Source organism: Amblyomma maculatum, chromosome 1, assembly GCF_055883805.1.
Source record: "Amblyomma maculatum isolate TAMU_Amacu chromosome 1, ASM5588380v1, whole genome shotgun sequence".
Taxonomy (NCBI): Eukaryota; Metazoa; Arthropoda; class Arachnida; order Ixodida; family Ixodidae; genus Amblyomma; species Amblyomma maculatum.
Window position 1 is genome coordinate 209,850,379 of NC_139344.1, and position 22,108 is coordinate 209,872,486.

Below are 22,108 nucleotides of genomic sequence, written 5' to 3' on the forward strand. Positions count from 1 at the left end.
AACTTTTGAAAGACTTGGCTTTAGAGGCTTGGTGTTGCAGTTTTTGAGAAGTTATTTATGCAACCGTTCCCAAAGAGTCCAAATTGATGACAATGTCTCGAACGTGCTAACGGTGTCCATGGGCATTCCTCAAGGCTCGGTTCTGGGACCTATTTTTTTTTCCCCTTTATGTAAACGACCTTCCTTTATATGCACAAAACTCACATGTCATTATGTATGCGGACGACACGGCTATGGTAGTTAGTGCCAGATCGATAGAAGATGCAGCAGTCATGCTTAATAAGGAGCTTCAGTGCATTAAAACATGGTTCCAATCTAACCGTCTATCGCTAACACTGAAAAAACAAAAAAATTACTTTCAAATCACCGCATAAGGCCGCGTGCATATCACCCTGCGGCTTGCATATTGGAGAAGATGAGTTACAGCATGTTGACACAGTATCATACTTAGGAGTGATCATGGATAAAGATTTTAATTGGCATCATCACATTGATGCCCTGTGTAAAAAGTTGTCATATTCTTGCTATACATTAGCGAAAGCATCTAAATATTGTCAGACTAATACTCTAAAGCATTATATTTCAGTTTGTTTCAATCACAGCTTGCATACTGTATCGAGGCCTGGGGCCTTACATACCCATCTTATATTGATCCTCTGGTAAGGTTGCAAAAAAGGGCTCTTAGAATGATCAACTTCGTTGCACCTAGAACTCCATCGCGGCCTTTATTTAAGCAAAATAATATCATGCCACTAACTAACCTAAGAGACTATCGCTTAGCAATTTTCGTAAACCGTGTGGTTTGCAACCCTATCATCTTTCCTTTAGTTTCATTCAAGTCCCCTCCGTCTAGTTCTCGTTCAGCCTCACATGGAAAGTACTTACTTCCAACATCTAACAATTAATATGGCCATAGATGTCTCCATTTCTGTGGTGTTAAAATTTGGAATGCTATCCCATGCTCAGTCATATCCTCACCTAATACATTTAGAGCACTTAAAATTTTTTTCCTCTATACAGAAGTGTCTCAATAAAGTGGCTATTTGCAAACTCTACCTGTGGCCTAGTATTCTGAATATGAAGTCACCTTTTTTTTTTCTCGTTTCGTTATTTTTGTCATGTAATAGATTTTTAGTTTGTGTCATGTTGTTTTGTATTGTAGTTGTTTTATTTTGCACCAGTAAATATGTATTTTGTTTTCTTCCTGAGTCGTCAGTAGACATACTTGTATCCATTTTGGGATCCACGACTAGCCTCTGGCTAAGGATCCTTCAGTGTCTGATGTAATCCCTTGTCTACTTTGAAATAAAGGAAGAAAGAAAAAAGAAAGAAAGAATAGTGAAAGCAAAATTAGTACGTGGCGAGCAAGAGAAAACTAGAGTACTGGTTGCATAAATGCATGCAGAATGGATAGTTTACACCAAACGTTGCAGAAATTGAAGTAATGTAATAACATGAAAAATAGCCTTTAATGGAAAAGGGAATTAAGATAAACAGAACAGCGTTGAGAGTAAAAGAAGGATAGCAGATGTACAGAAGGTATAAACAGTTAACCATATTAATTTTCTATGCAGGGTGGCATTCACAACTGCCTTGATACAAATTTCAGGGGATACCGGTGATCTGATTGGTCACACTTATTCCAGAAACATGTAAATTAGCGAGAACAATACGACAAGAGCTAAAATAAAATAGCTATAAATGGTATCAATGGGATGGCAGAAGCCAGAAATATTATGGGAATGAATGAACTTTTTAGCTTTCATGCAAGGTTCGGGAGCAGTTGTAATCTGTTAGGCTAAAAAATTGAACCTCTAAATGCTGCAAAGTCACTATGATATCTATTTTCTAGCACATTTGGTAGCAAACTTCTTTGATTAGAAACAAACATAGGCACTAACTGCAAAGCAAGGGAAATATGTTTTTCATCATTTCTCTGCAACACTTTTGGGTAAAAAAAAAGAGTGTGATGGAAGCCTAAATGAAGTTCTCTCTCGTCGTAAAAAAAAAAAAAAAAAGAAGAAGATTTGGGAAGCCAAGAAGTGCACACTCATGACAACAGTTGTTTTACAGGGGCTTATGGCAAGACAGCATGTGATGTTAAGTGGCTATATGTGCCATTATTGTCAAATTCTTTTATTCTTACTTTATTTATAATATATTTTGTGGTTGTAACCATGCATATATGAGTATTGTAATTTCTTCCTGGGGCCGAACTGCACTACGGTCACATCATCAAACTGTAGCAAACCAATCATTCAGCTCCACAGCTGTATAACAGCTGGTCCGGAAGACATATTGACCAGTAGGAGTGGGGCTAAGTGATAAGTTTGTGACAGCTTTTTTGATGTAATTATTGCATAATTCGGACACTGGTGTGCTGTGGGCAGTGCCTGATCACTGTGATCAGGCACTGTGATAGCTAAAAAGAAAAACAAAGAAAAGGCTAATTTTGGGCTATGACAACAGCAGATGGGCTGGTAAACCAAAAAAGAAACTTGGATTGACTGAAACGTAGCATGCAACCTTCGAACACTATCTTCACACCACTGGGAGCCTGGCTAACCCAACAGCTCGACAAGCTGGAGGTAGGCTATGGAGCCTAGACGAAGAAGCACGCCCAGCAAGCAGCCGAGCAAAGCATTTTGGAAGCACAGACAAGGGCGCCGGACAGCTCTAAGGCTGAAAAACAAAAGAACTTGAGAAATCCCCAACGAGCGGTGTAAAATGCGGTTGCTCACGAGATTTCAATGTTCATAGCTCTCGCGTTTGGGAGATGGGATGGCAGAAAGTGCCAGCAATATCAGATGACTAGTTTGTTTTCTCGGGCAGTTGTGTCGGGCAGACTGAGAGCAAGAACATATGTGAAGATGCAGGTACCTTGAAGCCTGGTCAAGCTCTAGCGATGATGGTAGGACTACTGCACTTGCTTTCCTCTTGCCTGATATCTGCCCCACTCGTAACCACGTTGTGTGAGCTGTGGGAGAGGTGGTGATAGCCGCTACTGCTGCTGCTGCTGCTGCTGTTTCATATCAGCACCATCACAAAATGTTACTCTGCGTTTTTGTCTTTGAGTAATGAGGGTTTTCTGTAAACATTTCATGATGATTCACCTACATATATTCCTTATTTGGGTTTGCATTCTGCATTGCACTTTTGGGTCTTTATGCAGAACCTGCATATAACCAAAACCCAGATGTAGTTAAAAATTGCTGATGTTTCTCAGTTTTGTTATAACTAGGTTTTAGCACTACTGTGGTGGCACAGTGTTTTAGGGTGCTCGATTACCATGCCCCACAAACCTCGACTACCCCGCGCTTGACTACCCCACAAACCAAACCAAACCATAACCAGGTTTATCTATGTGTTCTTTCAATGTAATAATTTTGCGTTAGGACCAAAAATTGCTTTGAAAGCTGTTCTGTGTTCTTTATCCATTTGATTTGATTGCTTTTTCTAATATATATCAATGATTTGCCTAACTGCATCTCGTCCAGAAAAGAGTGCTTGCTGATGACTCTGTTATTTATCATAAAATTACTACTGAAACTGACCAACAAGCTTTGCAATCAGACCTAAACACGATTAATATGTGGTGTTCTTACTGGCAAGTGACCCTAAATCATACAAAAACTAAGTTTATGTCATATACGCGTTCCTCTTTCCGCATTCCAACCTCATACCTTATAGATAACAATATTGTCAAGCTTACTACCACATACAAATACCTAGGAGTAAATTTTCAAACGGATCTAACATGGCATCATCACATCAACGTTACTTTTACAACTGCTAATCGCTCACTTGGAATCATGAAACACAGACTAAGGCAAGCACCCTCACACTTAAAAAAACTCGCATACACCACCTTAATTAGACCTAAAATTGAATATGCATGTGCAATCTGGGACCTGAACCAGGTTTACATCATACATAACATTGAATCCCTGTAAAGCTGTTCACATAATTTTTTTGGACTATTCCCCGTACACCAGCGTTACATTTTTAAAAATCGTGCCAAATTAGATCCACTATCACTACGATGAAAACACGCTCGCCTAGCTCTGTCTTATAAGCTCTATCACCACTACGTTTTGCATGACTTCTTTCAGCCACCTGGCCTCATTTTCCCTCGCCATGATCATCCCTACAAAGTCAATCGCCCGTTGTGCCATTCATCGTTTTATGCACAATCATTTATACTAAAACCATAAGTGACTGGAATAACCTACCATCAGGTATTGCTACCCAGACAAAATTCACAAAATGCTGCATACTCACATCACAATGTGACCTCCCTGTACACTACTGTATTTTTTATAGAGTTAATAATCCTTCTTTTGTATTCCTTTGAATACCACTACCTTCTTTCAGATCTTTTGTATTCTTAATCTGTGCTGTAAATGGTTTGCATATTTATAAATAAATAAATAAATAAATAAATAAATAAATAAATAAATAAATAAATAAATAAATAAATAAATAAATAAATAAATAAATAAATAAATAAACGTGTAAGGCTCACCAATGGGTAAGGTTAAAAATGCCAAACATATTTTAAATACTTTTTTTACTCCAAAAAATGCAAGCCGGCGTGCAATGAGTTGAGTGGGGAGAGGAGGAGCATCAGTTTCGATCGACGACATGTTGAACCGTACAGGTGCACTTAAAATAAAACATTGTCAGAATATAGCAGCACATAAAACATATACATTTTAAAAGCACACAGATTACTAGAGACTAGGGATGCCTATGAGCAAAAGGTAAAAACATAATGAACGGTTAGTCTAAAAATCCTGTTAATAGCAGCATGCAAAAAAGGGGTTCATGGAAGCACCATTATGCATTTAAAAATTATGGAGAACAAGTAGCGCACATATGTACCACTGTCCTGAAATGAATGAACCCTTTCCAGTTATCTGTCGGGCATCGTTCGAGAATGGAAAAGTGTGTGTGGCACACCCTTTGCTATGACAGTCCCTATCTTCTCAAGGAGCTAGGGAGAATGCTGATTGGTGCTGTAGTCAGTGGGGAACCTGACCACAAAGGCTTGCAGGGCCTCTGAAACGGTACTTGCGGTAATATTCTAATGCAAGAAATGCATAGAGCTGGTTTTAGGAATAATTTTAAAAAGTGCTCCAGGTGGCCACTCGCAGCCAATCAGTGCGGCACTTCTTTGTGTGCTCCCTCCCCGATAACATCATTGGGGCTTGCTGGGTGCACCCACTGATTCGGTGCTCCCAAGTTGTGAGGAGGATGGGATGCGTTGGGACACCGGTACATTTTGCTTTCTTCATTTTTTCTTTTGCGCTGGCATGGTAACGAGTTGAGAGGGAGACGAGGAGCACCATTTTAGATCGCCGATATGTTTGCTGCTAACGAAGCTGGCTTAAAAATTTTCGCTTTGTGGAGAGGATTTATGGAATGCCTATTTTTCCTGTGTGTTGTTTAAGTTTTAGTAAATAGCTTATTATGGGCTCTTGGGCAATTTCGACATTTCTTCTGCCTCCTCATATCTTGATGAAAAATTCATGATGCGTTGTATGCAGTTTTCTGGTCCTTTGTGCCGAATTTCACAGGAAGGTGGCATTTCATTGCAGTGGAAATGAATTTCAAATTCCCATTTTATGGCCTCAATTGGGGGGTTTTCTATGGGCAGTGTGTGTGATTTCACCGGATGCTTGGCTGTCAGTACTGATAATGTGAATGCTTGGGCGAGTTGGTGTTCTATAGTTCTTGATACAGAGCAACGGATGCGACATTAGAAGAGGACACAAAACACACACCGGCGCTGACTTACAACTGACAGGTTGAGTGCAGAAGCCCACATTTTTCTAGGCAAGCTACACATCAACCAAAAGCAACAAGAGAATATATGAAAAAGAAAAAACACTCAAAGAAGCTTATCGTCGATAACGTTTCACCTGCTAGCAGAAAGAAACCCGATTTCTTTGTCGGATTAAAGAAGCGGTGGTGCGCTGACGTATGAGTCCTTGCTAGATATGATGTTAAAAGCCCCAATCACCTCTCTTATCAGCTCGTTTGTGATGACAGATGACTTCACATTCGAATTCCGGATGACAATGGGAAAATTTTCTGCAATGAGCCGCTAAGTGGCCTTTAACACCATTTCTTGCATCATTATGTTCACACAGCCAGTCATTTAGACACCTGCCTGTTTGCCCAATGTACATTTTGCTGCACTTGAAGGGAATGGTATAAAACAGTTTCTTATCATATGGAGCGAAACAGTTTCTATAATCCTTATTACAGATATCTATTGTTTCTTGTTGAGGGTTATTGCGATTGCAAATCGTGGATAGCTTCTCTGGAGCGGAAATGACTGCTTTCACTTCTGCGCAGCCCATGATCTTCTTGAGGTTATGTGAGCAAGTGTAGCAATATGGAATAACGGCAACTTTTTGTGTTTTTTTTCCTTTGAATAATTGTTTACTGCTTAGCCTCACCATTTTGACCGATGTTGATTTTTGTCTGTTTGTGAATTTTTATTTTTTTCGTTACTTTGTTAACCTATCTCACTGTTTTTCAAAGCTAGATTACATGGAAATCGGGAAATATTCAGGAAATCCTGCCCACACAGCATGCAGTTGAAATTGAGAAGATTCATAAGAAAGTCTTTTTAAATTTGCAGGTATAGAAATGGGCATCAGAGGCCTCCAGACATTTTTGGAGAAAAGTGTTCATGGTGGGTGCACCACTGTGGACATCATCGATGAAGCAAGAAAGCATCGCAGAATGTGTCCTGCAGGCACTAAACCAACTATTGTGGTTGATGGTTTGAGCCTGATAACGTGGATATACAAGCAGACTCGTAATTTTATATTCGGAGGCCCATGGAAGGAAATGGCAAGGGTTGTGGTAAGCTCCTTAACTGTGATATGAGCAACCTGAGTGCATGCTTCCTGCGTGGCTTTTACTGAATAGTATTGAGGGCTGACAAGTGTAGAATCAGTGTTCTCGGAAGCAAAGTTCTGAGAAGCAGTGTTTTTGAAGTGTAACAGGTTTCCTGCATTCATTTATTTACTTATGGGTGTGTGAGGAACGGTAATCAAGGTCCCATGGCCATTTTTTTTATCAATGAAATTTTTTATATGCAATTGTCTTCGTTTTGCAAGATATGCTGTAGTTTTCTCTGAAAAAAAAATTGTATATCACAAGAATTGGGAGACATTTTTTTTTGTTATTTCATAAAGTTGCAGGTTTGGAGCTCTGCTGCAAGCACGCTGAAATGTTTTCGCATATAAGTATTTGGTTACTAAATATATGCAACTTGTTCTCTTAGAAATGCCATAAGGAACGTCCTTTATGGCCACAGTTCAATTGCGAAGAAATTCCAAACTTTGCTGGAAGAGCTATGCACTTCAGACAAATAAACCTTCAGCTCTACCTCCCGGCGCATTGCACTGAAGTCTTGCCACTCAGTATTTTTTTTTTTATTTTACATGTCATGCTCTTCATTTGAGGCAAAATTTGTACCTCTAGATTAGCTAATCCTTTTCTGCACACAGCTTCAAAATCTGCCAAAATTCTAAAGCATGAAACGATTGACAACTTTGATTAAAAAAAATCTTCAAATTTTTGTAGAATCTCTCTCAACAATCTTCAGCGCTTCATAAATATAAACCACTAACAAAGTGTTTCATTATATTGTTTAAAATATATAAAGGTAAATATAAACCTGGACGTTTTTATTCTAGATTGTTTAAGGTTGCCTCTTAGAAGTAGAAACAGAACTGTTTTTTATTACTGACCCACGTTGGTACATTTTACATGGCACAGGCCATGCCTGCAATCTTTAAGCTGGTTTTGTCCTATGATATGAAATTTAATGCTCATAGTCTTCGCATACAAGTCTGATAATGTCACCTGAAATTAGGCTTTTGTGCAGGCAGACTGTTGTATTGCGGTGGTGCAGTGGTTAAGATGCCAGACTACTGTGGCAGAGTACTCGGGCTCGAACCCGATTGCAGGTGCCAGTGGCTGCATTTCGATGGAGGCGAAACGAAGAGGTGTCCGTGTGCTGTGCGATGTCAGTGCACGTTAAAGATCCCCAGGTGGTCAAAATTTAATTACTCTATAGTTCTCCACTACGATTTCTCTCTCCACTTTCACTCCCGCCTTCCTTTCTTCCTTTCCTTATGGTGTGGTTCAGGCGTCCACAGAAAAAAAATGTGACGATACTGTGCCTTTCCTTTCCTGTAATACAGTATGTTAAATCTCGTTACAAGAGACACTGTTACAAGAGACACTCGGTTATAAGAGACATTTGAAAATGGTTTGGTTGGTTTTCTTATGTCTGCCATGTTAACAACATTGCATAAAAGAGACATGGTTACAAGAGACACTTGGTTACTAAGGACAACTTTTTCAGGTCCCTGGAGTAAATTCTTCACTATTTAGAAGAGACACAACCCAGGTGTGCTTATGCAATGCATCTGGAACGTACCAACTCGTACATGATGCACTTCAGATTCCCTTAGCTAAATTATGTTTCACATCAGTGTCCTTTTTGTTGTGTATATCAGGAACTGAGGAGTGCTTTCCCATGATTGGAAAGTCAAAACGGCATCACATTACTTTTACCTACGAAGCAAATTAAAATGCATGAATGACATCCAGCATTTTTAATTCCTCACTGTTGAAATTTGATCACAAGATGAAAGCTTAGAATCCTGATGCCTTTCTCTTTGTGAATTATCTGAGGGTGACGAGCATGTTAGAGTGCCTCAAAGGTATCACAGCAGCAGGAAGGCTTGCAAAGTTAAGTGCTTTACCTCCAGAATTTGGGAAAGAATACACTTTGCACTCACAAAAATACATACTAGTATGAATATCTTCTTTAAACTTTCCTGAACAATTTACTGTTAATGCGTGTGAATGCATTTATATATGCTAATGTGCAGTGAACTGATCAACACAGTGCTTTTAGAATTTTTGGTTACAAGAGACCTTGCTTGCAAGAGACATGTTTTTCGGGTCCCTTGAATGTCTCTTGTAATGAGGTTTTACTGTATTTATAGTGCATACAGGCAAGCACAGGAAAGAATGAAGTTGACAGGACAGAGTGCAATCCCTTAATGAGCTGTTCTCATGACAGGAAAGAGCCATGCTTGGCAGTAGCTACGTGATGCCTGCTACAATCCTATATTTCACAGTGCCTTGCACGTTGCCGCTGCGCAGAGACTTCATCCTTTCTGCTCCCTTCTTTCAATAGCAAGCTACTTCTTTTCTGAACACCTGGAAGTTCTGTTTGAGGTAGGATCTTCGATCTAGTCGGCGCATACATAGGGGGAGCACAGATGCTCTTCGTTGTTATGTTTTGCAGTTGGTTTTTCGGTTTATATGGATGGATAGTAGGTGCGTTTTTTGTTGCCTTGCGTTTCTTTTTTTTTTTTTTTTTTTTTTTTTTCGGGTTAGAAACTTTTTTAATAAGAAAGCTTGACATTTTGGCTCGCACGTGCCGCTGCCATAGAGGTGTAAACCATCAAGAAATTTTGAAACCTCTTAAACATTATGTCTTTTATAAACCTTTTTTCATATATCTGAAATTTGGGAAATGATAATGCACAGTTACATTCAGTACATATATTTTGTTACCCAGGAACATGCATAGAAATATATTATTCTGCCAGAACTATCATGGTACAAAGCAGTTTGAGGAAATGATAGTGATATATTGCATATGCAGTATAGTTTATGAAAAGCATTGGATGAGTGTTTAGGTGAGGAAATGCTTTCTTGCACACTTTTCCCAACGTTGAGGTTCGAGAGCATTTCAACAAATTTGCACGCCCTCTCCTGCAAGCTCATTAAGGAGCTTGTATGCACATTACTGAACTGCGACCAGCTCCTTTCACATGACTACTAAGGGGGGCATACTTGGAGTAACCTGCTTGAGGTAGATATTGACAGATCGTTAGGAATACCTTGTCATTGTGCAGATGTCTCCAGATGCTTAGCAGACTACTAGTCAAGAGAATTTACAGTAAATTTCAGTGTGTAGTGAGGTGACACTGTGCTAAAAATTGGAACTTGGTGTTTTTTTTTTTTTTTAGAGGCAAAGAAACTTTTTCTTCCTATATTTTTCAAGTTTTTTTTTTTTTCACAAACTTGCATCTAACGTTCTACCAAAACAGCCTAAGTGTCAACAGTGTGTAGCTTGTGAAGCAAGAGATCTTTGTTATGTTTCCTTTGAAACTCCATGTTTATTTCTGAAAAAGCAGCATTGAGCCCTTTCATGGGCCTCCTTTCAAGGTGCATCTTGTGGACATCGCCCCTTGTATACCAAGATAACTTATGCAAGTGATGGGACTCTCGCTCACTTCAATAACAAATGTCGGATTCGTAAACTACAGTACATTGCATCTCAAGAAAAATGGTTGTTTACAGTTTCAGGGTATGGAACAATGCTTGCAATGGCTTTGGTTGCCTAGGGGAACACCAACACAGCACAACTTCCAAAAACCTGCATGCGAGGCCGCTAAGACTGCCAGCGGCTTTGCAGTGCAGTTGAAGGAAATGCTTAAGGATATCAGCATTCTGGAGCTCCTACAGAACAAGCTTGCACAGTTTTGCGAGAGAGAGGAGGAAGGGTGCGAAATGGCAAGGAAAATGCCTGCTGTCAAGAGTGTTCACATGTGGAAATGTGTTCAGTAAAAGTAAGGTGTTCAAATACAGACATCAACAGTCTGTTCCTTGATGATCACTGAAATGTAGTCTGGAGATGATGTCTTAATTTCCTCGTGGTGCAGCATTATCAATAAAATTCCTCTAAATTCCTCTTTCAGAACACAAAACAGTTTCTCTGTTTACAGGCACAGTCCCCTGTGGAATGACAGAACCTCGAGGTCCTAGAGTGAGCAAAAGTAAGAGATCTCCCCTTGGAGTTCCAAGCCACGCCGCACTGCATCTTGAGGTGGCACCCCGAGGAAGTGTGACGCAGTTTGAAACTTGAAGAGGCAGTTTCCTTCTTTTGCCTACCATAGTACATAAGTGCAAATTAAGAAAACTTTCAAAACATATTAATGCTAATTTTTGTAATAGTTAAAAAATGATATATATTGTTACCGGGAAACGCGGGACCAAAGTGTGCTCACTGACAAAGACGACGATCGAGGAACGCGGGCACGACGAAGCGTTGAAAAAGAGAACGACGCTGAGAGAGTAGATTCTGCACGGCTACCGAAGTCTTAGCATCGAGTTCAGCCCATTGCAGTGCCGTCACATTAAGTACATCCCCGTAACAATATGTTTAACAAATCGATTAAATACTAATGCACCTCCCCATGAAGAAGTTATGAGGAAAAAAAAAAGTTATATCGTCGTCGGCCTTTTCTGAAGAGATGACGTGAAGGTGCAAGTTTATTCCATTTTAAGCTTTTATGAACTCTGCCAACAAGCAAGGCTTAAAATAAAAAGCATTAAGAAGGCTTTGGATATTGCATGAGATAAAATGTAACCACATCCAGTTCAAAAACATATTGACTGGCTAGTTGGTTTTGCATACTGGAGATTGCAGGGCTGTAGTAACATGGATGAGACGAGAAGAACGCAAACACAAGCACTTATGTTTGCATTCTTGTCTCGTCCATGTTAGTACTGTGCTGCAATCTTCAGCATACATTCAATTTATACTAAATTAACTATCTGATGGTTTCTCCTTCCGAGAGGCAGCCTTAAGCAATTGCATCGAATAAAAATATGCTCATTATTGCATTTATTTTAGTAATCTTAGACAATATAATGCAACATTGTTTTAGGACCTTATATTTATGAATTACTAGAAATTGGTGAGGGAGCTCTTAATAAAAATTGAATATTATTTATTTAATTCAAATCAAAGTTGTTCATGGCTTGATGTTTTAAATTTTGGTGGATTTTGAATCGTAGAGAAAAACCTTCCTAATATAGAGCTACAAATTTTGCCTGAAAGGAAAATCGTGAACCGCAAAGTACAGAAAGACTGTGTGGCCAGACCTTAGTGCATCGTGCCAGAATGTAGGGCTGAAAATTGGCTTTTTTGCAGCGTGTAGCTCCTGGATTAAGGGTTGTGATTTTTTCTTTAAAAAGCTGCGGCAACAAAAAACTTTTTCTTTTATAGCATTTCTAAGAGAAAAATTGCATAAATTTAATGAGTAAATACTGATGTGCAACAAAATCTTAGTGTTCATGCAGCAGGGTTCAAAACTTGCAACTATACGAAATGTCGAAAAACGGTATTCTCTGCTGAAAATGACGCCATGGGTAGCGTAAGAGGGTTATCACGCAGCTCCCATCCCCCCCTTAAGACCACTTTTTTACGTAACACTCGCAGTACCATAGTATGTTCCACGTCAGCCGCCATGGGGGGTGTGAAGATAGTGAGCACCCTCAAGGATAGATTACACACAACATAAATACATAAGAAAGAAGATTGAGCAGCTGTCATTGTAGCTCAGTGGTTAGAATATCGGACGCGAAATTCGGAAGTTGTGGGTTTAGATCTCACTGGCGGCATGTGGTTGTTTTTTCTTCTACTTTGTAATGTATTATCTCCATACGCACATGGACATGTAGTAGCATCAAGTTATATTAATGATTAAATTCATCATTAGTAGAAACAGCTGAATAAGAAGATGGTGGTCATGGCTGAGCCCTTTGATAGTGCATATTATCATTAATGTAATTTGATATTTGTTCTGCTGCTATTCTTTTAATACTGTAACATTTATCGGAAGCAAAAACATAGAGATATTCATAAAACAATGAAAATACTAAGAGAAAAGACAAACGGGCATTATTGAGCTGTAGTTTAAAAACATAGGTATTAGTAGGCCACAAAAATTTGTGAAAAAAAAATAACAGTGAAGGTGTGTATCGGAAAGGATAAAAATGGTGATGTTCATGTTTAGTTTGTGCCATCATGAGTGTGTTTTGCTGGAAATCCAAGATTGATGGAGAAACTTGCTGATGTTACTGATGTTAATGTGCCCATCCGGGAATGCTGAAGCTAACTGGATTTATGCATTTTTGTTTAGACCTTTTCAGCGGTAATACCTGTGTATTAATTTGCTGTGTGTGCACGTGAATGTGCGCTTGCATGATAAGGTGTTTTACTTTATGTGTTGTTTAAAATGGTACATGACGGTAGAAAGTGTGGTTGCGACTATTAGATGACTGAAAGGCTGTCTCTCATTATGCTGTCTTCTTTTCTTTTAATTTTCAGAGGGATTTTACACAAGCGTTTCAAGAACAATCCATTGAGTTGGTTTTTTTTTTTGATGGTTATGTGTGTGACTCGAAAGTTGAGGAGTGGCGCATGCGACGCCAGAGACGTTTGGGTGACATTCAAGAAACATTTCAGAGATTGCGATCTGGAACATGGACAGGGAGTAATGCAAATGATTACAGCTGCCCCAATGGAACAGCATACACACTGTGGCTTGCTGTCAAGAGCCTAACGACATGCAAAGTATGCTGGCCAGTTAGTAGTTTGGGTTTGGGGTTTGGTTTGAGTGCCAATGAATGTTTACCAACAGTTACTTGTGCCCTGTTTCAGGTATTCTTTGCAATCGAAGAGTGTGACTTAGAGGCTGCCCGATATGCTGAGTGGCATCCAGAGTGTTTTGGTTTGCTTAGCCAAGACACAGATTTCGTGATTTTCAATATGAGAGTATTATACCTCTCTACTTTGAATTTGGACATATATAATCTTAGAACCCGGGCATATCATTCTACAGCCTTGGCATATCACCTGGGTCTGGATCCTGAACAGCTTGCTCTTTTTGCATGCCTTTCGGGCAATGATACTGTGAGAAGAGACCAGGATCTGTGCCACTTCCATGACTCGATTGGTATGTATTTCTATGCCCACATTTCATGACATTGTAGTCTTTTAGTGCACTTATTTTAAACGAAAAGATAGCAGTGTCTCGAGGAAAGACTCAATCAAGTAATAGTTTGTGCCTACCAATGCGTAGAATATATGTGAAATTAGGTATGCCAGGTGTTACATCTTAGTTTGTGAACTTCATATATGATCAAGCCACTTGCACCGTCAGTGACTGTGGGTTTGAAATAGGTACTTCCTTTGATGAAAAGTTCTTGGTTATGTTGCCTGCTGTGTCCAAGATGACGGATGCAAACTACTGAATGAGTTCTTACGTGTTTTTGGAAATGTCTGTAAACATTACCACCAGATTCTCCATGACATCAAATTATTAATCAGTGCTTAAAATTAATTAGAGGAATGCCATTGTAGTGTTCAGGCCTTTATTGTGACATGAGCTCCAAAACAGTATTTTCTGTTAGTTATCAGCAGGTATGAAAGTTTAACTACATACATATATTGCCTGTCATTTGAGGAGACTGAAGGCATGAAACAACCGTCCCAATGTATGCTTATTGGTGAGGGTATGCCATCACTGCAGATGATGTCTGTGAAGATAGATCTGCGTCATCAATGCAGATGATGTCATTCTTTCACTTGATTGATGTTGTGCAGCTGCGTTTTGCTTTTTTTCACAACATTTAGTTAAACGCAGCAATCAAGGGAGCTTAAATGTGGGAAATTGGCAAGTGGCAAGCGGCAAGCTGGACAAATAATTATGGAAATTTTTGGCTGGCCAGCCATTCTCAGTGTAGCAGGTAGCAGAGCTATGACCTCCTAAGGGCTACTTCTTGTTGTTCGAGGTTTTATTAGTGTTTATTTTCTTGATAATGTCCTTTGAATGGGCTGCGTGATGCTACCGTCATTCAGCACAGTCATTAGATGCATGTCATATGATGCAAACTATCTGCTTGTCCATAAGGACTCTGTTGGGGTTGATAGCCAAGGAAACAAATATAGTGTAGGTTTTCTTCTTTGTGCCAGATTGGAAGCAACCATATGAAAACTGGTGTTTTAGATCAGTCTCACATTGGTGCGGCCAGGAGTGAGCAGAGTCGGCTTGCAGGCTGATGTACAGCCTTTGTCAAATGTTTAGAGTCCAGGGGGTCTGCTTCTGAGCCGTGTAGTGGTGCTGATGTAGCATTAGGAGAGATCGTTCCAGTTGGAAAGGGTTAGACAAAAAAGTTCTTACCATCAACAGATTTGGAACATTGGAAATGCATTATAAGCCCATGCCCCCTTGCGCTCTACACTTTTGACTAAGACTGTACGTGTACATAAGGAGAGAGAGAGAGTATGTAAGCCATGCACAAGGAGAGCAGCGGTGTACTGGGATACAGCAGTGTTTATTTTCTTGGTAATGTCCCTTGAATAGGCTGCATGATGCTACTGGCATTCCTTACAGTCATTAGATGCATGTCACATGGCATAAATGGTCTGCTTGTCTATAGGGACTCCGTTGGGGTTGGTAGCCAAAGAGGTAGATATAGCGTAGCTTTTCATTTCTTTGTGCCAGACTGCAAGCAGTCATGTGTTATTAATTAATAATGATAATTATTACTATTAAAATAGTTGATGCCCTACTCACTTTGATGTAGCTTCTCTGTTTGTGTGCCTTCTATGTATTCCCCTGCAGAAGCACTGCATGGTAATGCAGTGCTTCTGAAGCTAGTCAAAAACAAATGTTTTCAGTACTTTGTGCATTTTTGCCCAGGGCTGATTTCCATGACATGTCCAGTAAAACCTTGTTATAGGCAACATAAAAAATCTTGATATAGTTCAAATAGCCAAAATTCGTAATATGAGATTTGATCAAAACAGGCATACATGAGGACTGCGGTTTAGCCAGTGAAGGGTGTGCCAACTCCGTGTTAGTTATATTGAGGTTGTACTGTTAACTTTTGTAGTTTCTATGAAGTGAGTTTAAACATAATAAGTGAATGGGTTTCATTTTAGGCCAAACATTTATTGGACCAACGGAACAAATAGCCAGTAGCACTGAAAAGTAAAGACAGAAGGCTGACCTAGCAACTGAAGGGTCACTGCGGAGTGACAAGTATGCATAGAATATTCGGAAAAGTTATGAATTATGCAAAACATTAGACATGCCAACAAGCATGGCGATGTGGCGTATAGTTTTTACTTGGGCTAACATAATTGCAAAGTGTGAAGTAAGAAGGAAGTGCTTTTGTTGTTTTTTAGGTTTTCCGGGATACCAGCGTGTCGTGTTTCCTCGGCTATTTCAAAAAATAGCCAGCGTTATTCGACAGTTTGGTTGGGGCCCTGTTCCCGACCTTTCTGTATCAAGATACACACAGGTCAGCTTGGACCTCTTGCTGAGAGGCGTACGAGGCTACAGTCTTATGATAGAAGGCTGCTGTTTGGAGCTCCCATCTGGTATTGACCGTGTCAGCTGGCATTTGGCTTTTCGTTCATACCGGGAAGCCACTATTTTTCCTGCTCTCCTTCAAATATTACATTCAAAGGAATTATACCTCGGCGAGACGATGGAGGACGCAGTGTAAGTATCTTAGTGCGGCACAGTGGGGCGAGCACGCTTTAGTCAATGAACGTGATGACAATGAGAAATAGAGGCAAAAGCAGTTGCAGGCCTGTGCATTGAGCCACGTGAAGGTGCCCACAGAAGTTTTTGGAGTACAGCAGCCACAAAATGCCTTAATGTTTGGCTGTCTGAGTGTGCAACCACATACTGGAGAGTGAGATCTTCCAGTTTTTGGTTGCACTTTGAGGCAATGAGACACTTCTTTGGCCACTTACACAGGTGTTAAGGAATGACCCAGAAACTTGTGATCTTGAACAATGTACAGCGTTGGCTGGCTGTGCAAGTTGAAACTTAATGACTTGCTTTTATTTACCTTGTAAATGTACCTGACATAGCAGTTCAAGGCCGGCATATGCAGCGTAAACTTTATCACTGGTGAAACTGCATTAGTTGAAAGTGCCTTATTACATAGTGGACATAAAAAATTTCGTGTGAAATTTAATATTTCACCATCTGGGGTGTACATCCATTCAAGGTGTATTCCAATATAAATGGGCTTGGTATTACATCATGAATTTTTTTTTTTTCAACAAAATTTTAGTGCATCACTTTAATTTTGCAATAAATGGCTTTGGTTTACTGTAGCAATTACATGTCACAAGTGATGGAGAGCAGCAATTTGCAGATTTTGTTGGTTTCACAACCTTCTGAGTAAAAAATTTACAAACATGAAGCCATTATAAGGCGAGTGTTAGCATTTTTATAATGGTCAACATTGGCAAGAACATATTTGGGACATGCCCTGTAGATAACTGCACTTCATGTTGCACTTAGCCTGCAGCATGGCTAAAGAGGAAGATGACCTTGATAAAATATGTGGGCATGTGTGAAAGCGCCCATGGAAGTTTGCAGCTATTACTTGCCTTACATGGGTCTTGTTCCCAGGAGGCTGCACATAAGTGCAATGTATTAAAAGCGTCTTTGGCACATGCCCGAAAGACAGCTACACTCTGTATGCCTGTATGTGTTGGCTCCATCTATGCCAAAAGTGCCTGACTGCCTTGACATAGCAAGTATCTTCAGCCATGGAAATTTACAAGTATTGTAGTTTGCAAAGCCTATGATGTGTTTCATGCTTTGTAGGCAACAGCATGCGAGCTGCTTAAGTAATGCACTCTCAATAGCACACTTCACCATGTAGCTCTCCTACTTCTTGAGGTCCAAAAAAGGTTTTGGTTGAAGGCATGGAGCAGTATAAAATGACATGCTAGGCACTGCACATTGCCACTGCAGATACTACTTGTTTTGTCAAGGCAATAAGGCCTTCGTGTGATTTCAAGAGTATTGCATGCTGTGTGTGAGATGGAGTATGGCATTTACTGATTATATCTTGTCTTTTGTGATCCACAACGCTTTCCTTTTCTGATGACTGGAGCTCAGTATTTTCTCATGTGTTGCTAAATGAAGAAAGAAAATAGTCAAAACCTTTTCACAAATTAGGATACCTAAATTGGACAGAGTTTAGTGCTTGCAATCTTGAAAAGACACTGAGGTGGATTCCACATAAGGATGTATGTTGCTGCATAAGCTGTATAAGGCACTATTGACTATTCAATAGTGCTGCAGGGCTGTGGCGTGTCTGTAAGCTGAGAATTAATGAAAACTTCAGCTGATGCAATTGGCACATGGGGAGACTATGCGCTGAATAAAATTCATAATATGTTTTGGTGCTCTTTGGCCAAAAAGGTGCCCTTGCACCGTAAAGGCCCATCATCACCACCATCAGTCATAGTTTATGTTAGTTTTGTCTAATGGCCCATGCTGGTAGGTAAACCATCTCCATTTCAAGCTAAATACAACTTTGTCACAGCTAATGGCATATAGCATCGGCAAAGCCTTTTACGATAATGTAAGGGATGGCTAAATTTTTAAAGTATTGCTAGAAGTTTTTCACTCTTTTTGTATAGAACTTTAGTTTATGGGCCTTGCTCTTTTTTTTTAGAATTTGGGCAGTAAAGATTGGGTGATATTTTTTGAGCTCGAACTCTGGTACAAATTGGGCTGTTGAGCAAAAAGTTTTATAATTTTTTTGAGGTTTTTTTTTCATTAGAAGTTTCTTTATAAGTCCTTTTGCTACAAGGAAATATTTTAATATAAGCACTCTTTTTGTCTGAGACATAAAATGGCTTATTGTTTGCAGATTATTTCAGCAGCAACATTGAATAGCAGCTTCATAAAACCAGGTTTTTCTTGTTTATTGTAATTACCTCATTGCATACTTTACCAATCTCCTATACTGTACTTCTACATCTATGCAAGACCTGTTTGCCTTGTAGACTGTGCAGGATGTTGAAGCAGGATGTTACTGCTTGATAAAAGGTACCAATACGAAATCTGGTCGGTAGGTGTGCTGGGCCTCTCGCTTCCAAAACGTACCATTATCCTCAAATTAACCCATGTTGTGAATGCAAGTTTCGAAATAAGTCTTAAGATCACCAATTCAGCAAAAGCACTTCTCCGGAATAAGAGCATATCTCGTAATTTTCATACGGCGTCTTCAGCTTTGTCCAATGGAAAGCCTACATTCTCCTGAAGGTGCATTTTAAGGTAGGAATTTGATTTAATCTTTTTGTTTAAAAGGCAATGTTTGGATAAAACCTGGTTTCATCCAGGAACCAAGGGCCCTACCATTACGGCCTAGTAATGCAGATTGTTTCAGGGAAGACATTAATTTTAACAGATAGTGGGTTCAAGGCGAAAAACAATATTTGCAGGAACAATCTCTCTGCCATGACAGGCGCAGTGTGCTTCAAAACTCCTCTAATCATCCAGATAATTAACTAAACCTCACTAATTAACTTTTTCATTACCACACCTGGGTGGTTAGCCCTAGTGTGGAGTTGGAATCTGCCGACAAGCTGATGCCAAATCAGTTTTTGAAATGAAGAAATGCAATGCTTTTTCTTTACGAAACCAAAACAGAGCATGGCATGGCACGATAGCGTTAATGGCTCCCATCTATGGCTCGCTCCCCTTTGCGGATCCTCGGTCGCTTAAGTGTAGTTTGTTGCTCACTTGAAAACTAATCTCTTAATTTATGCCTCTGTTATTTCACGCATGCTCTCTAGCTTACCATCTAGCAGCCATCTTTTTCTGAAGGCTGTCTTGTGTTGTTTGGTCAGGCTGCACCACGTGCATATTTTCTAGAGGAGATTATGGGGAGGTGTAAGCGCACTCTGCCTGGTGAGGAGGTGGAGAAGTGCTCGAGTGCCAGCAGTAGGCCTGCCTGAACAGTGTGTAGCCAACCCAGTGGACAGCCCTTGTGCTTGTTACATGGCTCCTCTGAGAGCACGTTCATTGTGCAGGCATTATGCTTGTCAGTTTTGCAACTGCTTGGCTTTCTAGCTGACGATGCAGTTAAACCGGTTCCTTTGTGTGCCAAGCCTGTTGCATGTGAAACGTTTGAAAGAGGGTGCTTATTAATTTTTATTGGTGCATGATCTGGTGTGATTGATGAAAAATATGAATTGTTAGCTTTGTACTTGGAGGCGATAAGGCGTGTATTTTTGGAACTAGCCTACTTATGCCTTTTTTACTGTTTCAGAAGTCCAAGCGTACCGCCAGCATATGCATGTTTTCGGCCGGTGAGAAGCAGGATGTATTGGGTGCTCTTTGGCGGCAGTGAGAATGAAGTTGTCACAGAGCACATTGCGTACCCCGGAAGTGATGAAATTCGAGATGAGGATGTTGTGTCTACATCAATTCTTTTCAATGGTGAGACTGGTGGTTGTGTGCTCACTCGATAGAGTAAAAGTGAGCCGGGAAACTAATTTCTCGTTAGGTGATGGATGTTTACATGTTAGAGTGCCACTGTAGGCTTTAAGTGAGCCTGGAAACTAATTTTGTCATTAGGTGATGGATGTTTACATGTTAGAGTGCCACTGTAGGCTTTAAGGCATACAGTGGCACTCTGACATTAGTGAACAGCTTCACATTAATTTTGATATCCTGGCGATAATACACCAGATGTCATAGCCACTGAACCAGCATGGCAAGTACCTCTGCTACTAGGTGTGAGTAACATACAAGTGTAATGAATTAGCAGGCACCTTGGGCTAAACAAAGATCATTCCTGCTATACTGCATGTAACCTCCATATAATTAGTGGTGGGAATGCTGTGCCAATTGGACTGACATGCACCGTTGCATTAAACCTGCTGCATGCTGCTACAAATTGGTTCTTTCCTTTCTTACTGAAATTTCTCCAGTGCTGTGTGAAAATGGTATTCCAGCAACGTATCGAGTTGCAGTGAGAGTCGGGTGGCGGAGGCTACATTGTACACAGGCATGACTGCTTTATTGTCTTGATGAGTGGGCTAACTGACAGAATCTATATATATATATTGTCACGACTGAAGTCAGAGGGAGCCGTGAAGGTACGTGTAGCCGAGGACCCAAGAATAAGGTCGGCTTGTAGTTCCGAACACAGAGTCCAGCACCAGCGCGCCGCTCGTGCCAACCACCGCTTCGTCGTCGTCGGCACCAAACACTGCTGTCGCGCGGCGCTAGGCACGTGGCATTATTCCCCCCCGTGAAAGAAAACATCGTCCCGATGACAAGGTGAGAGGAGAAAAAAAAATTAGGCGTGAGGTGAACTGTACAATAACGCAAGGTTTCACTTGCAGGGAACGCTCAGTCACGCGAAAAGTACGGCTTTAAGCGCACCACATGCACAATTTCAGGCCGCTGGCATCGAACACTGACGGTCACAGTTCCATCCGGAATGACTTCGTAATTAACGTTGTTTAAGCGGCGCAGGACTTTATAGGGTCCGAAATAGCGGTGGAGTAGTTTCTCGCTCAAGCCTTTGTGGCGCACGGGGGTCCACACCCACACTTGGTCCCCTGGTTCGTAGTGGGCCTCCTTGTGCCGAAGGTTATAGTGTCGAGCGTCGGTGGCATGCTGCTCCTTGATGTGCAAGCGGGCCAGCTGACGGGCTTGCTCGGCCTGTTCTGCGAAATGGGCGGCGTCGGGTTCGACTGCTTCTTCCCCGCTCGGGAGCATCGCGTCCAACATCATGTGGGCCTCTCTGCCATATACGAGACGGAACGGCGTAAACTTCGTGGTTTCCTGCGGCGCCGTATTGTAGACGAAGGTGACATACGGCAGGATCTCGTCCCACATTTTATGCTCAACGTCGATGTACATTGAGATCATGTCCGCCAAAGTTTTGTTTAGTTGTTCCGTTAATCCATTTGTCTGAGGGTGATGCGCTATTGTTGTGCGATGCTCGGTATGGCTGAGAGTTAAGGTGTCCCGCAGTAGCCGAGCTGTAAACGCCTTTCCTCAGTCAGTAATGATGGTCGACGGTGCACCGTGTCTGAGCACAATGTCGTTCATAAAGAATCGAGCAACTTCGCCGTCAGTACCTTGGGCAAGGGCCTTCGTTTCAGCGTAGCGTGTGAAGTAGTCTGTGGCGACTACGATCCACTTGTGTCCGTTCGAGGATAAAGGAAATGGGCCTAAAAGGTCCATGCCCACTTGCTCGAAGGGTGTGAGGGGTGGTTCAATAGATTGTAACATACCGGATGGCTTGAGCGTGGGTTTTTTTCGCTGCTGGTATTGTCGACAAGTCTGTACATAACGTCTAACGCTCGGAGAAAGATGTGGCCAGTAGTAGTTCTGCCGGACTCGGTTTAGGGTGCGTGTAAAGCCAA

The 22,108-nt window shown here is 40.8% G+C and overlaps 1 protein-coding gene across 7 annotated transcripts in view; it reads left to right on the top strand.

Annotated features, from left to right (window-relative positions):
- LOC146205493 (constitutive coactivator of peroxisome proliferator-activated receptor gamma-like) overlaps positions 1-22,108 on the top strand; it is a 48,612-nt gene that overhangs the window by 5,660 nt on the left and 20,844 nt on the right. For 4 of the 7 annotated variants that reach the window (XM_084590196.1, XM_084590195.1, XM_084590194.1 and 1 more), the window contains 4 exons: positions 6,653-6,879; positions 13,226-13,853; positions 16,091-16,409; positions 19,996-20,165. In XM_084590196.1, coding sequence (XP_084446322.1) covers positions 6,661-6,879; positions 13,226-13,853; positions 16,091-16,409; positions 19,996-20,165 — 1,336 coding nt within the window. In that variant the 5' untranslated portion in view covers positions 6,653-6,660. The remainder of the gene's footprint in view (positions 1-6,652; positions 6,880-13,225; positions 13,854-16,090; positions 16,410-19,995; positions 20,166-22,108) is intronic. The other 3 variants (XM_084590198.1, XM_084590199.1, XM_084590197.1) reach the window with 3 other exon arrangements.